The 15183-nt window shown below is 38.9% G+C and overlaps 3 protein-coding genes and 1 long non-coding RNA gene across 5 annotated transcripts; 1 reads left to right on the forward strand and 3 right to left on the reverse strand.

The window, feature by feature from the left end:
* Positions 1–405: 405 nt before the first annotated feature.
* Positions 406–3292, reverse strand: LOC148332520 (CMRF35-like molecule 8). The gene is made up of 5 exons (XM_088303293.1): positions 3154–3292; positions 2727–3038; positions 1747–1824; positions 1542–1649; positions 406–787 (listed from the first exon to the last, which is right to left on the reverse strand). The coding sequence occupies exons 1-5, from the start codon at positions 3203–3205 to the stop codon at positions 525–527; spliced, it is 813 nt and encodes a 270-aa protein (XP_088159419.1). The 5' UTR covers positions 3206–3292; the 3' UTR covers positions 406–524.
* Positions 3293–6765: 3473 nt separating this feature from the next.
* Positions 6766–10623, reverse strand: LOC148332521 (uncharacterized). 2 transcript variants are annotated; one of them, XM_088303227.1, is made up of 6 exons: positions 10367–10623; positions 9126–9190; positions 8169–8318; positions 7316–7411; positions 7210–7244; positions 6766–7123 (listed from the first exon to the last, which is right to left on the reverse strand). In XM_088303227.1, the coding sequence occupies exons 2-6, from the start codon at positions 9163–9165 to the stop codon at positions 7067–7069; spliced, it is 378 nt and encodes a 125-aa protein (XP_088159353.1). In that variant the 5' UTR covers positions 9166–9190; positions 10367–10623; the 3' UTR covers positions 6766–7066. The 2 variants fall into 2 exon arrangements, with proteins under 2 accessions (XP_088159353.1, XP_088159352.1); XM_088303226.1 differs by lacking the exon at positions 10367–10623 and adding an exon at positions 9716–10164.
* Positions 9820–12944, forward strand: LOC148332522 (uncharacterized). The gene is made up of 3 exons (XR_015844668.1): positions 9820–10259; positions 11147–11316; positions 11587–12944. It is a non-coding gene; the product is annotated as an uncharacterized LOC148332522 (long non-coding RNA).
* On the reverse strand, positions 10744–14203 carry dnajb1b (DnaJ heat shock protein family (Hsp40) member B1b). Its single transcript, XM_088303225.1, has 3 exons — positions 13788–14203; positions 11404–11990; positions 10744–11293 (listed from the first exon to the last, which is right to left on the reverse strand). Exons 1-3 carry the CDS (start codon positions 13996–13998, stop codon positions 11060–11062), a joined length of 1032 nt encoding a protein of 343 aa, XP_088159351.1. The 5' UTR covers positions 13999–14203; the 3' UTR covers positions 10744–11059.
* Positions 14204–15183: the final 980 nt, after the last annotated feature.

Below are 15183 nucleotides of genomic sequence, written 5' to 3' on the forward strand. Positions count from 1 at the left end.
CAGGCTGAGAAAAACATAATTGATACATTCAATTGTAACGTTGGAAAAATAGACGTTTGAAATTTCAACAATAAAACCATATTCATTAAAATAAAAAATAAAAATAGTTTTACCTGTCATGATGTAGACAGAAACATTTAATGTTTTATGATTTGACTTCTAAAATTTTTTTTTTTTCAGTCAATAAATAGTTATGTATTCTGCAATATGTGACACGACACATATTGTATTATGATCTCTAATATTCTCTACATTCATGACTGTGTTTGAAAACATGTACAGCTTCTCTTTTAAGGACCTAACTTCAAACATTTGCATGGTATTTTAAAATAAGGATGTGACTCTTCTTGTGACTCACAAGTTGAAACGGAAAGTAGCACAGCGAGGTAAAAATAACAGCAGGGCAACAGGCAAAATACTTCTGTTTATTTCATTATAAATTAAAATGTACTTTTGTTAGTTATTTTATTAATTGCTCATCCATACCATGGAATACAACGTTGTCATGGTGATGCACACTGTGCTCAGACATTGCAGTACACCGCTGATTCATCGGTGAGGATAATGGTGGAGTATGTCACGTCTGTAGACTGATTAGAGACCTGGCTTCTGTCCATGTGGTTGGCGTGGTCGACAGTGGAATAGTGGAGGCCGTCTTGGGTAATCAGGGAATCACTATATCTGATGGCATCGTGGCTCTGAGCAGCAGATGACAGAAGGGCATCAGATGATTTGACCTCTTTTTTGGAAACCGTTGCATAGTTTAGGGTTTCGTCCTTTTCCTTTCCTGTGAAAAAAAAAAGCACATTGACATTATTCAAACTGTACTTACAGGGGAAATATGATCTTGAAATAGTGTTATAATTGAAGACGAGAAAGGTGTAATAATATATGTATATATAGATATATATATATATTTGTACATTTTTGGACTCCTGTAGATGGCACTCTGTGTTCAACATTGGGCCTAAAGCACACTGACTTACCATTTTTTAAAACCTTTATTTAAACCAACAGTGCCATCTAGAGGAGTCAAAAAATACAACAACTGGTTCATGAAACATCTTGAAGCTTCATTTTCCCATCACTAGAAGGAGGGTGCAACGTGCTACGAATATCCGTGTCACATGAGAGGGCGACGACATCAACCGCAAGCGGAGATCTTGCAGTTTACCTGCCAAGAATATCCGTGTCACATGAGAGGGCGACGACATCAACCGCAAGCGGAGATCTTGCAGTTTACCTGCCAATGTCATTCAGGGACCCCTGCAAGTATATTTCTGTTTCTGCAATGTCAAGCCCCTCATGTGCTCCGACTGCCGTGATTTAAATGCAAACCAGGGATGCCACAACACTTGGCCGAGACTCAACTTGGTTCCATCCCTGCAACGGCGCACAAACGACCCATCATGCCCGATTCTACTCGTGGAAAATCTAGCATAACAATAAAAGAGAGAAAACTCCACCCATGTGGAGTAAGACTGCGCCTTGAGCAACATTTGCGCTGAGAAAAAAACTAGGGCCTTGTGTGTTATTCATACCAGAATATGTGCGAATATTCCGTTTTTGCTTTGTGAAGTGTATGAGAAGAACTAACGCCAGTGCTAGTGTGATTATTCCAAGACTTGCTCCGATGTACAATGGCTCCACTGCAAAGAAAGACAAAATCAGTTCTTAGAAATATATCATTTACACATCCGGTCCTTACGTGTTTGATCAGTGTGTGATGGCCAACTAATAACTTACTAGATGAGGAAGTACTTGGATGAAATTGCTCAGGCAACTTTGTTGTTGGCTTGACTTCCTCGGGCTGCTTTGTTGTTCCTAAAAAAAAAAAAAAAAGAACATGGGAAACAAGAAAATGAAGACCCACAAAAGAAAAGAATTTCATGTATTCAGCATCTTTCATTTGATTAATCTCTTTCTCTTTTCCTTGACTTTAAAGATGAGGGGTGGTCTAAATAGACATGGGTGGGTGCATTTTTTTTAAAATGACGTTTTGAACCATAGTGGGCGTGAACACTGATGGAATGTACTAAAGCCACGGCAGAAGAATGAATGATTTGTTCGTGTCCTCCACGGGCTGAAGATATAAAGTTGGCGAGGGAGGTCACCTTTCTGTGCAGCGGGCACTTGGAGAGCACCTTCAACCCTGATCAAATGTTCCCGCGTGTGATCTCAACAATAACCATTGTTCATTCAATAGCTTTCTCATAATATCACAAAAAATGTCCTGCAGCTGATTAGGGAGTGTACAACAGGGGCCCAAAAATGGGACTGCCCAGCCTCTGCTTGACACACTGCATTTCGATAGCAACTGCTGAACAAAAACATTTTAAACGTCAAGTATTGTTAAACCCAAACCGGCTACACTGAGAAAAACCTTCATATCATAATTTGTCAAGAATAACATTTTTTTGTAAAATAAAAAAATAAATAAATAAAAAAAAAAGTGATGTGAAACAAATGAAAATCCGTCACATGAATGGCCCGCAACTAGTGATGGGTAACTGAAGCTTCAAATCTGCTTCATGAACCAGTTGTAGTATTTTTGGACTCCTGTAGAGGGCACTCTCTGTTCAACATTGGAGTGAAAGCAGACTGACTCTAGCTCTGCCAGTGTATAAAATAAAAACTTAATTTTGCATTTAGCTGGCGTGAGGGGAAAAAAAAAATCTCTTCTAGTGCTGCCCAATAAAGAGGACATGAGTTTTTTATCCACTCACCTTCTCTGACAGTGAGGACAACTTCTTGGTATGTATCCCAGAAATTACGTTCCCATCCACACAAGTAAGTACCAGCATCCTCCTTGGTCAGGTTAAAGATTCGTACATTGAACGTGCTTCTTAAATCTCTGATGCTGTATTTTCCCTGTGAATGCCATTCTGCCCCTCTGCTTTTTATGACAACATCTTCATCACGTTTACAGGATCGCTTGCAAAAGTATTTGACAAGATCAGGTGCACCGTTATCAGAACATGTTATTGTAATGTCCTCCCCAGAAACTCCTGTTACTTCAACCGCCATGTTTGCTCTCCCTGCACCAAACACAGAAAAAAAACCTCTTAAATGACTTATTTTGTGAGTTGCTCTTCAATGGGTGGGAGAACAGAACATCTAGAAAAAAGACAATTAAAATGAATTCTCTCTTACCTTGCATAAAAAAAGAAAAAAGTATGAGTTGTGGTAGGAAAAGTATCTTCATGCTGTCATCGGTTCGTTTATTTACTTTTCGTCGCTTGTCCTGCTTTATAAATTGGAGTTGGTTGTCTTTGCTTGGTTCCTCTTTGTTACTGCCGCACTTCCTCTGTTAACAGCCGCCTCCGAAAACTGTGAGAAAACACATGCAAAAACCCGGCCGTATTCTGATGTGCAACATGTCTAGGAAAGACTCCCTCCCAGAGTTCATAAAATGTAGTTTGTTAGTTAGTTCTCATTTTTGTTATTGTATTTCATTTATTAAAATGTCTTTGTAATTTTGTCAGTTTTCATTCACTACAATAAATGTGGTCTGTGGAAAATCGAGATTATCTCCAAAATGTGATTTCTATATTGTGTCAATTTATTAGAGTTACAATTATTTAAATACGATTGAGGAGGAGCGGTGGACGACTGGTTTGCACGTTGCCCACACAGTGCAGAGGTCGTGGGTTCGATTCGGGCTCCGGCCTTCACTAAAAATGAGCCTTTGCTATCTGTGTTTCTCATTCAGCCCGCAAAGTCATCCTCTGACTTAATCAAACAGGAACTAACCCCCCAAACCACAAACAATATGAACTGTCTAATCGGTTATTGTTCAGTAAGAAGCAAGCCACTAATGTGAAACTCGCAGGAATAAATGTAGAGAAATCAGCCCATGATTGTAAGGAATTTTTCATCACAGAATTCAAATGGGCTGCGTAGTGTATAGCAACCATCAAGCAAGCAGAAAAAAAAATGGCAAATAAAACAATACAGTCGTCGTTGTGCCATCAATGAAATCATCCACAACATCCACGGTGTAAAGTCCAGAACTTCAGAGATGAATTTGGACTATTTTCTTGAAAAATTCTTAACAACTTGAAACTGAGCAGTCTCCAGTGCCCAAGTGTTTCTGCTTATGGATTTTCTTTCCATGGAGATTATAATACACATGCTCCTCCACTTGACTAAGATCTAAGTCGAGGTATTCGCTGATGGTGAGCTGGCCTCCAGCCTCTTGAATCTCCTCTGTGAGGTCTTTTGGTGCTTCCGAATGAGCGATGCACTCTGGACTTGAGTCCTCAGAGTGATCCTCACTTTTAACAGCGGGCATCATGGTCTCGTAGTCCGATGACATCTGTTGGATGGGTACATATACTGTATTCAAGCAGGGATGTCAAAATGTTTCAACCGAGGGCCACGTACACAAAAATGGAAAGCATAAGGGAGGCCCGCTTCAGCTTGTGTTTGTCAGACATGCTAAAAGCAGTTCATTACAATGTTGGTCAACGTATGCAGTTACACTTCTTTAAAGAAAGAAAAAGCTGAATCTAAGGATTTAGTTCCTACTATTAGCGTGATACACTGCATATAAATAAAAAAAATGCCTGATTTCTTGTGACATCCAAATATTTTTTTAACATGGAAAATATTGCGATATTTTGCAGCATTATATTTCTTAACTATAGGGAAAAAAATCCTGAAAAGGGATATTGAAATTGTTTATTATCTTATCTTAATTATCTTTTTTTTTTTTAAAAAAAGCATGATATCTTGTAACATTCGATATTTGTTACAATTTTAAATTTAACAAAATCGGAGACAAGTCAGTAAGAAACATGCAGTGAATGACTCCCAGCCTAGATTTAGATTTTTTTTTTTTTTTTCCACACATACCTCTCTATTCCGTTCTGGGGTGACCCGCTGTGGTTTCATCGTCACTTGCAAAATGAGTGTATAAAGGCACGCACAAATGGCAACTGTACACAGCACTGCAGCCACAAACAGCATTGGATTAGGCTCTGCAAGAAACAACAATTTATGATCAGCCAGTACTCATTCCAAGGCTCTAAATAACTTTATTTTTTTATTAATAAAAAATATTAATTAAAAAATGTTACTTAATAACAAATTGTTTGATTACTTTAAAAAAAATTAAACCTACATTTCTCATTAAATTCACATTGTCCACACCGTTTATTTACAAAATTTGCGAAATCCACGCAGGCACGGGGAGAACATGCAACCTCCACACAGGAAAGCGGGAGCTCGGAATCAAACCCTGGACCTCAGTTCTGTCAGTCGGCCACATTGTCATCCTTAGACCTCATTGTATTTTAGTGAATATAAAATTGTTGATTCTTGGTTCCAAACAAAATAAATAATGAATAAATAATTAGGAATTAAAAAAAAAAAATCAAATAATTCTCTTGCCAGTGAAAACTACATTTTGAACACATTCACATGCAGCGTCTACTTTACTTACTGTCCAGGATGATGTTTTGGGGAGCGACCAGTGTTCCGTTTACTAGAAAAGAAAAATATGCAAAACATTAAATGTTAAAATGAAATAATTACACCCAGAGGCGAGAGAGAGAGATCCCTGTCATACGTGTGTGGCTTCAAATTCACTGGCATCCACTGCTTTGTTTTTGGAAGAGCTACCGTACCATAATGTAGTTTAACAATAAGCAAAGCATGTAGCCTACCTTCAATATGTAGCATTATGATTATTGAATTTGCTCCCATCACTTTCAGACCTCTCTGAGGTTCTCTCATGCAGGACTGAGGAAGCATGTCTTTATATGTCCATGTGCTAGCCCGCTTCCTGTTTCAGGAGCTACCTGGTCCACATCTAATGCTTCCCACCACCACCTGAAAGTGAAACCAAGTCTTCTTTGCTGGACTCACGAAGAGTTGTGTGAAAAACACAAAAGTATCGCTTTTTAGCAGTCACAGACAGTTATATAGAGGAAAATCGAAGAAATTGCTTGGATTCTTCTTCGTCACATCATGCTTGCTGCGCCCGGGCACTTTCATGATTGTTCGATAAGCTGTTTGAAATAATAGCGAAAGTCGGCAGAAACAAAAAGTACGACAGACACACTTGTATAGTAATTAGAAACCAAACAGCATTTTTGACGACTTTGAAGCTACTTAACTTACACTGACCGATTTTGCAATTGCATCAATATGTGTATTACTTGTAATCACTCATTGGTCATTATAATTAAGTATCCATACTTTATTCGCCAGTAGATTGTTTGAAAGTGAACCTGTCAGGGTAAAACAAAAAACAAAAAAGTCCGGTTTTAAAGTTAATCAACAAAAAGTCACTTCGCAGTGTCGACTTCCAGAAGTGAAAATACTCTGTTCTGTTTCCTATAAGTCCATTTTGTATACTCAAAAGGTTGGTTTGCGAAAACACGTATCGTCGTTGAGAAACATTTATAGCCTTTACAATAAATGACCAACCTGCACGACAAGTTCAGATCAAAGCGTTTCACAAACATAGCAAAAATATATATTTTTTAGCATTGCATAAAAAACAGAGAAGACATTGACTTTGAAAAATTATTGAAATGAAAACAACATAACTTTGATCAGCCCATTGTATTATGAAGAAAAAAATATATATATATTTTTTTCATTAAAATTAATCCCTTTCCTACAGTAGAAATGAAGTCAGACTACTCAAAAACACAATGAGGGTTATGTGACACAGTTGTTTATTCACATTTAACTCACAATTGAATCAACACTAAAATATAACACTAACTGTCCAACAGCTAACATTTTATTTGACCAGAGTACCAACTTGTGGCTAGTTGTGGGCATTGCCCTATTCGACCATCATGCAAGAATTACCACTGTGTTTAATTTTTTGCACATGGTGATTCGTTATATCAAACCATTTCTAGTTCATGTCTTGAGAAAGAGCCTTTTTTTTTTTTTTTTTTTTTTTACAAACGAGCATGAGTCATTTCATAATCATAGTCACTGCTGAGGAAAGACAAAGCAACCAAACCCCATCCTGGCATGTTTTTATGGATCTGGCTGGCCGAGTGGAAGACGTGGCAAACAAGAAAGGATTCTGCTCATTGCTCTATGGGCCACCACTTGATTGAACGCAATGCAGCCTTACTGATGAATTTCCCTCAACCTGTGTTCAAATATGGAAGAGACATATTTGAGAAACCATTACGTAAACATTGATCAGCAAACTCTTTGTGTCAGAGTCACACTTACATCCCTTTTGTTTGCGCCTGGTCTTTTCGGAGTTTCTGAAAGAATCGAGCGGTAAGGCTGAGTATGGGTGCGATGTCGTGGTGCGTGTTAAACTTGAGGGTGTCACCTGCACTACTCCTCCAGTTTCCGTAGAACATCAACGGGATGACAGCACAAACCAGAAGAGCCAGGCTAACTGACACAATGATGACCACAGTGGTGTCTGTGAACATGACAGAAGTCAGCAAGAATACAGGTTGTAACAAACCGAAAACGTAGCTGCAAGTAATGTCAATTATTCCACATGTATCCCTGCACAAGGCCTGCTCACATGAACAACTCACGTGAAAAAAAATCCATCCATCAATTTTCATTAGCATTTATCTTCCTCTGGGTTCTTGGGTGAGCTGGAGCCGAACCCAGAGGCGATGTACGCCCCAGACTAGTTGTCAGTCGATTGTAGGTAAATTTAAACAATCATTCACACTCAAATTTATCTCAATGGCCATTTTAGAGCACAAAAGTCAAACTTCAGAATTTTATATAATTTATTTATATACAAGCCGCACCAAGCTATAAGCCGCAGTGTTGGAAAAAAAAACGTGTTTAGTGCATGTACAGAACGATTTTGTACTGTCAATGCACATAAAGGTACATAAACAGTGCCTTTTAACACGGCAACAACTTTGCTAATTAAAATTTTCTGAACTATAGAGCACCCCTACCGGTGAATGAAAAATCCACAAAAAAGCTGCACCGGTGTATTAGCCGCATGGTTTTATATATATATACATATATATATTATATATATATATATATATATATATATATATATGTATGTATATATATTAAAATATGAACAGATATTGTCATTAAATCAAGTTAAATACCTTAAGTGAAAGAACTTGCATACAAAGTAATATTCTCAAGCCCTCTGTCCATTATGACTGATTTAAGTTAGAGGAATTTATGATCGGAACCTGAGAGTTTGGTTGTTGCTTTCTGGTCACTCTGCTCCTCAATGGCGAGCATTGTTGATGCTGCAGGCAATGTCACAGTGATCGATGGAATGTTTTCTTGAAGTGTCTGCAGGCTTGCAGAGGGGGGAGATCCAGGAGGAACTGCTGAGACTTTAAGACAACAAATATCTGATTTGACTGTGGGCTTTTAGAAGAAAAAAATGGACATCATTTTATTCTTCCATATAACATTTAACAAATCATGTCATCTAGTTTGTATAATTAGAAAAAGAGTATTGGTTGAAGTTATTTCAGGACAATCTAAAATTGTTGAATGTATATTATTTTTGAAAAGGACCAATAATATGTGCACCCCCCCTTTCTTTTTTACGAATCATAACCACTCAACATGTATTACGTGTCTCTGTGTTTTTATAACACATCCACCCCGCCTCTTTGTACGACAAATTAAAATTGCAATAATCCTGTAAAACATTGAAATGTTTTTGTTTGGAGGCATGTGCTTCACTGTTCAAATAAATCCTAAGTAAATGTCACCATTGTGTAAATAAAGCAAAGTCGTTTGTAGCATCTTTCATTTTGTCACCGTAGCTCGGACTTATTAAACGATGGGAGAAATAAGAAAATAAGTAAGTGAATATTTGGTAAATATATGTTCTAACGTCTGCTTTGACCAAGTGTATTAAACTAGACTGAACACATTTTCAGTTATTGTTTTCAGTTTTGGTCTGACTATTTAATCACTCTTCGAAATGTTGAAGTGAATCTCACTGAGAGAACTCATAAATACAATAAATTCTTATCACTCCAGGCGAGATGTAAAGAAGTCTGAAGTGCATAGAAAATGTCTATATATTGAAAGAAATCACAATTTGACATACATATAACCATAACAAAATTAATGAATGCCATTAATTTGTGACAAAAGCTTCATATGAGATTAAATTCCAAACTCACCTGAGAAGCAGCAAAACACGACAACATGAAGAATGTCCATCCTTCATCAACCAAGAATGCTAAAACTATGGAGACAAACAACTCAAGTGATCAAAATCGTCTCCTGCGCAAGCACTACCATGCGTAGAAAATATACAAAGATTTCTCTGTGTTGATATTTAGTGGAGTTCAAGATGAATAACTTGCAGTAGGAGCAGTCAAATTGCCTCTAGCCCACCCTTATCTGTTGCTCAATCTGCTCACGACTATCTTCCAGCCTTAACATGAGTGTTTGCAGCTATTGTTTCTGCAGAAGGATGAGCGCCTTGGTGTATCAACAACACAAGAGGCTGGGAGGCTTGAAACAGTCGTCTACTGACTGTGTCACGGGTATCTCAACCTATTCTTGGAAAACATTGTTACGCGTTCCTTGTGACTCTGCTAATAAAGTCATTTTCAGATTTATTTTAATGATACTCGGACAAGCAATAGCTTTTATTGGTTAAGTTCCCGCTTGTTATTGGCTGCAAATGCTTCACGTTGTTGGCTGGAGTTCAAATTCAGAGCTCAGTGACAGTAGAGAACAAAACCTTGTACTGGAAAACCCTTACCTCTCTAAAGCAGGGGTGATTGTATGTTTAAGGGTGCTACAAAAAGCGGGTGGTGTGTGTGGGGTTGGGTGCAGTTGGTACTGGTGGGGCATCAACCCTTCGGGTGGAAGCGGGGTCTACCGGATACTTAGCATGAAACGTGTGCGGGAAGTCTGTGAGTAAACGAAATCTGCCCAGTCCCCTACAGAGTGGAAAAAATTGTGTACCACCTTTCTTGAAACGCTCTTTTTTTTTGTCAAATTGCACTTGGACACGTTTTTTGTGTGTGTCATTTGTGCTGTGGTCAGTCCGAACACAAGGTGAGTGTTTCTGGTGGCATATTTCTATATATTGCCAATGTAATTCGGTCTGGTGAGGTAAGGTTGCGTGTCAGGAAAATCGCACGACAAGCGGAGTTGGCGAAGCTGCGTAAATTGTCTTGATCACGTGTTTTGGATCATGTGATCATTCAAGATGGCGACCTCCAAGTCAAATTGGAGTGATCACGAAGATGGAGAAATACCGCCAATGATGCCTCCGTGTACGTCGGGCTAAAGCGTTAATTGTGAGCACGGTATTCTAATTATATTGCTTTTATTTTAAGTGATGTGGATTTTGCAACAGAATGTAGTTATATGTTGTTGTGGTGTGGCTTTTGTGATTTTTTTTTACCTTTCTCGGCCACCGTAGTAATGTCTTCGCCTTTCTTCTTTTGGCTTCCAGCTGCTTTCATCTCTCATCGTAGTTACAGTGAGGCCAAGCGCTACATTTGCTATGTCATATTTGCTCGGCTTTGATTTGGGGAGACTGTCTCATTGTCGCCGTCTCTATCAGCCTAATTTACTCCGTGTTAATTATTCTTCCATTGTGTCTCTTAAGGCTTTGTTGACTGCACTTCATATTTCCTGCTCTATGCTGTGGGTGTGCATGCTTTGTCCCGCCCCCACCTCAAAAAAAAAAAGAGCGCTTTTAAATTTTGTGAGTGCTTGGATTCTAAGGCGACTACATACGCATTTGCCTTGTCAACAGATCAGTAAACATCACAAGCATTCAAATGTTGCACTTTTTATTGCTGTTAACACAATGCCTAAACTCCAGTCCCCTTATACACAAATATTTCAGCAAAATATCTCGTTCATAAAATTTAACATGAACAATATAGGCTATATTTACAATCTAGCCTGAAATATCTTACAGTTTCCAATGAGGCATTTACAATATGGGTAACTGGGTATTACAGCCCATTTCTGTGTCATGCACGTGGTGTTATACAAAAAAAATAAAATACAATTGGCAGCTAAGGGAGGAGTGGGGTGGCTGGTATTGGTGTGTGGAGCTGTGGGGCTTGAGTCCAGTTTGGCATGTTTATGACCGAGGCAGAACCTGGGCGATGGTGTCCCGGGCGCTTTGACTGAGCCGCTCAGGAAATTTGACCTCATATTCCACAATCAGGTCACCTCGACGATCGGGGCGCTTGGGATATGGCAGGCCCTCTCCGCTGATACGTCTTTTCATCCCGGGCTGTACCACATCCGTCGATGTCACTGTGACGACTCGGCCTTCCAGAGTAGGCGCGTTGATCGTGCAGCCACATAAGGCCTGTTGGCACACGAAACATTCGAGTGAGTTACACATATCAAGGGGAAAAAAAACATCCATCATTTTGGTATTTACAACTCATTGAAAAGGTGTATTGATATTGAACTTACATCTCTGAGTGAGATCTTGGCTGTGTAAACTATATCAGAGTTGTCACGCTTGAACACAGCATGCGGTTTGTCCTTTAACACGAAAACGACATCAGCTGGAATGTTTGTCGGGGTTTCATCCCCCTCTTTGGGAAATGTGATTTTAGTGCCTTCCTTCCATCCCTTCTTTATCTGCACCTCCAGGATTTTATCCTCTCTTCTCAGCGTTCGGCCGTCAGGATTCACCCTTTTGCGAGAGATCTTCATTTTCTTTGTGCAACCAGACAGCACTTCTTCCAAGGTCACACGCAGCTCATGGACCAAAGGGGGGTCCTGTTGTTTCTTCACAACACTACTGTGACCGCCAAACCCTCCCATACCAGAGCTGAAGGAGCGGGGGAAGCCGCCGCCGCCCATTCCAAAGCGGGCAAAAGCATCATCAGTGTCCATATCCTCATCCATGCCACCATTGCGCCCACCAAAGAATTGCTCAAAAGGATTTCGTCCTCCGAAAAACTCTGAAAAGATGACATGTGGGTCGCCCTGGAAAGTGTAGCTGAAGTTTCCTGGACCACCGCCACCACCCGAAGGACCGCCTCCTTTTAGACCTGAATAAAGGAGGAGGAAAAAAATAAATAAAATATGAATGGTAAAATCATGATGTACCGCGGGAAAAAAAATGCATATGGTGTTGTGCCATCTAAGAATACACGTGTTTTTCATGAATATTATATATGTTAATGTCTGTTCTCATTCTCAAACGGGAGTTAAGAGCATAAATCTGGTTCCTGTCAACATGCAAATTACAAACGCCATCAAAGTCAACACTTTAGTACAGCAAAAATATCTCTTTTGCTATAATAAAAACACAAATGAATGGCCTGTTACATTCCAGAATTGTATTAAGTGACCATGAAGTAAAACCGCTCAATCTGAAGAACGCAAATAAGTCTGATGACACATTTTTGTGTTATGTCCCTCAGGCTTAAAATTCTAATATGTTACTTTTTGCAAATGAACAAACAAATGGAAAAAAAATACATAGTGATGCTTTGAATGTCCTTGAACTCAAGTCCACTGTGGAACGACCTGACCATTGGCATTATAAACAATGCCATTTTTCAACAATAAATTCCCTTGATTGGGCGTTTACCTATGTTGACCTTGCTAACTTGTCATAAAAAAGTAATCAGTTTTACAATAAGTCACACATTTCTTCATCGTTTGGCTGGTTCTGCGACTTCTACTCTGGTGTAACTTGTATGTATTAAAATTTTAACTCAGACTGGCACCCCAAATCCCCACTCCCCAACTGTGCTGATTTTGTTTTGGTAGTTGGTGTTTACTTTTGGTGCTTTACCAGCGGAAGCCAGAAGGTGGCGGCAAAGCACCCAAATCACCAACCAAAAGAAAGTAGGAGAAGCAATGGAAGAAGTTGTAGCAGCACATAAATGCGGCAATATAGCATTCAAATAAAAAATATCTATCATATATTTCACCACCAAAACATTTCTGGTTTAAATCTATTTCAATTTTAGGGCAAGCAAATTAAATGACATCAAAACCAAGTGTGGCTCTATTTTTCCAATAAGTTTCTTTCCAAGCATTAACATGGATCAACTTCCACTAAAATAGCAAAGACAATTAACTTTTGGCTGTGGTTGAGTCAATTAAAAAAAATATCACCCAGCCCTCGGGGTTTGGCTGTGATTGAGTCACTTAAGACATTAACGTTCAAAGATCGACAGTTCTAATTCAGGTCTGACAACGGAGTTTTTTGTGTTTTCTGGCCTAAACACATCCACAGTTGAACACAAGACAACAAAGACTGATTTATATACATTTTTTTGGGGGGGGGGGGGGGGGGTAAGTACAGTAAGTAGACAGATTGTACATTGGAAGTTTGACTCATTCTACGGGGACCTTGCTGTGTCGCTCGTTGCCATGGTAGCAAGGCATGGGACAACGAACACGTTTCTCCAGTCATAAATTAATATAGAAAAAAAGTAGTATAATTATTGTACTGACGTATTGTACTATGTATGTGTATGGCCCACATTCCCATTTAATCTGGAGGACTCGGTTTGCTATCCAAGTATTAAACAGCATGACGCTTGATTTAAATTAGGAAAACACGTCACTTCCACATAGCATATTTGCTTATTATTTGAATCCATCTGCTAATTCGTAGAATCCAAACAACACAATTATCGGCTATGGGCAAAGTTGCTGCTTTAAAAAGCTGTCTTTAATTTCCGAGCCCAGACACAAAAGTTTGAAGAGCAAACTTCTACCAAGTGTGCGCCATTAGGCACACAGGGGACTACGTCGGTCTGTGTGGCGCTACTGTCAAAAGTAGACCAGCAAATAAAACAACAGCCTCGTCCAAATGAAAAGAAGCTTACCTTCTTCCCCAAATCGGTCGTAAATGTCCTTTTTCTTTGGGTCGCTCAGGACATCGTAAGCTTCGGCAATTTCCTTAAATTTATCCTCAGCTCCCGGCGACTTGTTCTTGTCAGGGTGGTAACGCAGAGCTTGCTTACGATAAGCTTTCTTGATGTCGTCCTCAGAGGCGTCTTTCTTAATTCCCAAAATGTCGTAGTAGTCTTTCCCCATCCTGCCCGCCCGGCCGGCAGCCCGTCAGTCGTTTGATGCAAAACTGTCAGAAGATCCTTGTGCCCTCGTCCAATGCTCGGTTTCAAATCTGCGACACGCCCGAGACAGTGTCAATATAAACCGTGTGGAAACTTCCAGAGATTTCCATAACAAGCCAGTACAATCAACACCGCGGTGAGTCTGGCGACCGAAATAAGCCACGCCCCACCACGTCACCCCAGTGATGCCTTCAAGTGCAGTCAGAAATATTCTTGTACAGTAAAGCGCCATCCCCTTTTTCGTCTCTCCATAAAACAAGCTATTTTTAAAGTAGCGTGTGCTGGTTTTTATTGCACAGGCAACACGGAACATTATGACTTGAATAAGATGTAAGATATATACATTTCATAAGAAACACTCTAGACCTATTTGCTTTCTCAAACAAACGCTAAAGTAAAGTGCTGACTTGAACATTTGTTTCAGTAAGGTGTGGCCCAGATTTTTTTTTTGCACACTCGTGAGGTATGTAATCAGTAGTTTCTCAAATTATGAAGCAAGAAAGTCCGGTGACTTGGAGGAAGTGCAATTATTAAACAAATAAATACATAAAATTAAAATGGTCTTTAATTAATTAATTAATTGTTTCATTCATTAAATATGGAATTAACTAAATCAGATAAATAAATAAATACACAATTAAATAATTACATCAAAATGTCATTAATTAAATCTTTCATTTACTAACTAAATGTGGAGTTATATAAATCAGTAAATCGGATAAATAAATAAATGCACCATTAAATAATTAAATAAAATATGATTATAGTATGTAGAGATTACAATGCAATGTGTTTATATAGTACTCCGCTCTGATACCCAGACACCTAAAACAGGAAAAAGCATATATTTAAAAAATAGCCTTTAAAAAAGCCTTGACTGTCCATTCTTTTTCTGTACCACTTTTACTCACTGTCGTGTCCCAGATGAGCAGGAGCCTTTCCCGAGTTACACCCTGGACTGGTCACCAGCCAGCCAGGTTATGACCAGTGAGTGTATTTGTGTATTTTTGGCATCAACACTTGACGTGCATAGGTTTCTATACATTTGAATGATGTGTAACATTCTATAAAAAAAGAAAGACATTAGTGAACAGACATAACATTGTGATTTTATTTTTTAAACAAAACAATGTATTTTTTATCTGGA

The sequence above is a fragment of the Idiotropiscis lumnitzeri genome, chromosome 8, assembly GCF_059441095.1.
Source record: "Idiotropiscis lumnitzeri isolate Australia: NSW breed Sydney's pygmy pipehorse chromosome 8, RoL_Ilum_1.0, whole genome shotgun sequence".
Lineage (NCBI taxonomy): Eukaryota > Metazoa > Chordata > Actinopteri > Syngnathiformes > Syngnathidae > Idiotropiscis > Idiotropiscis lumnitzeri.

Excerpts from the sequence above, each read along its gene's own strand:
- LOC148332520 (XM_088303293.1), bottom strand. The coding sequence starts at position 3,205 with ATGAAGATACTTTTCCTACCACAACTCATACTTTTTTCTTTTTTTATG. Across the intron at positions 3,039-3,153 it reads TTTTTCTTTTTTTATGCAAG|GGAGAGCAAACATGGCGGTT; the intron begins GTAAGAGAGAAT and ends TGTTTGGTGCAG. Across the intron at positions 1,650-1,746 it reads TCCAAGTACTTCCTCATCTA|TGGAGCCATTGTACATCGGA; the intron begins GTAAGTTATTAG and ends CTTTCTTTGCAG.
- LOC148332521 (XM_088303227.1), bottom strand. The coding sequence starts at position 9,165 with ATGGACATTCTTCATGTTGTCGTGTTTTGCTGCTTCTCAG. Across the intron at positions 8,319-9,125 it reads CGTGTTTTGCTGCTTCTCAG|TCTCAGCAGTTCCTCCTGGA; the intron begins GTGAGTTTGGAA and ends GTTGTCTTAAAG. Across the intron at positions 7,412-8,168 it reads AGCAACAACCAAACTCTCAG|ACACCACTGTGGTCATCATT; the intron begins GTTCCGATCATA and ends TCATGTTCACAG.
- dnajb1b (XM_088303225.1), bottom strand. The coding sequence starts at position 13,998 with ATGGGGAAAGACTACTACGACATTTTGGGAATTAAGAAAGACGCCTCT. Across the intron at positions 11,991-13,787 it reads CGACCGATTTGGGGAAGAAG|GTCTAAAAGGAGGCGGTCCT; the intron begins GTAAGCTTCTTT and ends TCCTTTATTCAG. Across the intron at positions 11,294-11,403 it reads CCAAGATCTCACTCAGAGAT|GCCTTATGTGGCTGCACGAT; the intron begins GTAAGTTCAATA and ends GTGTGCCAACAG.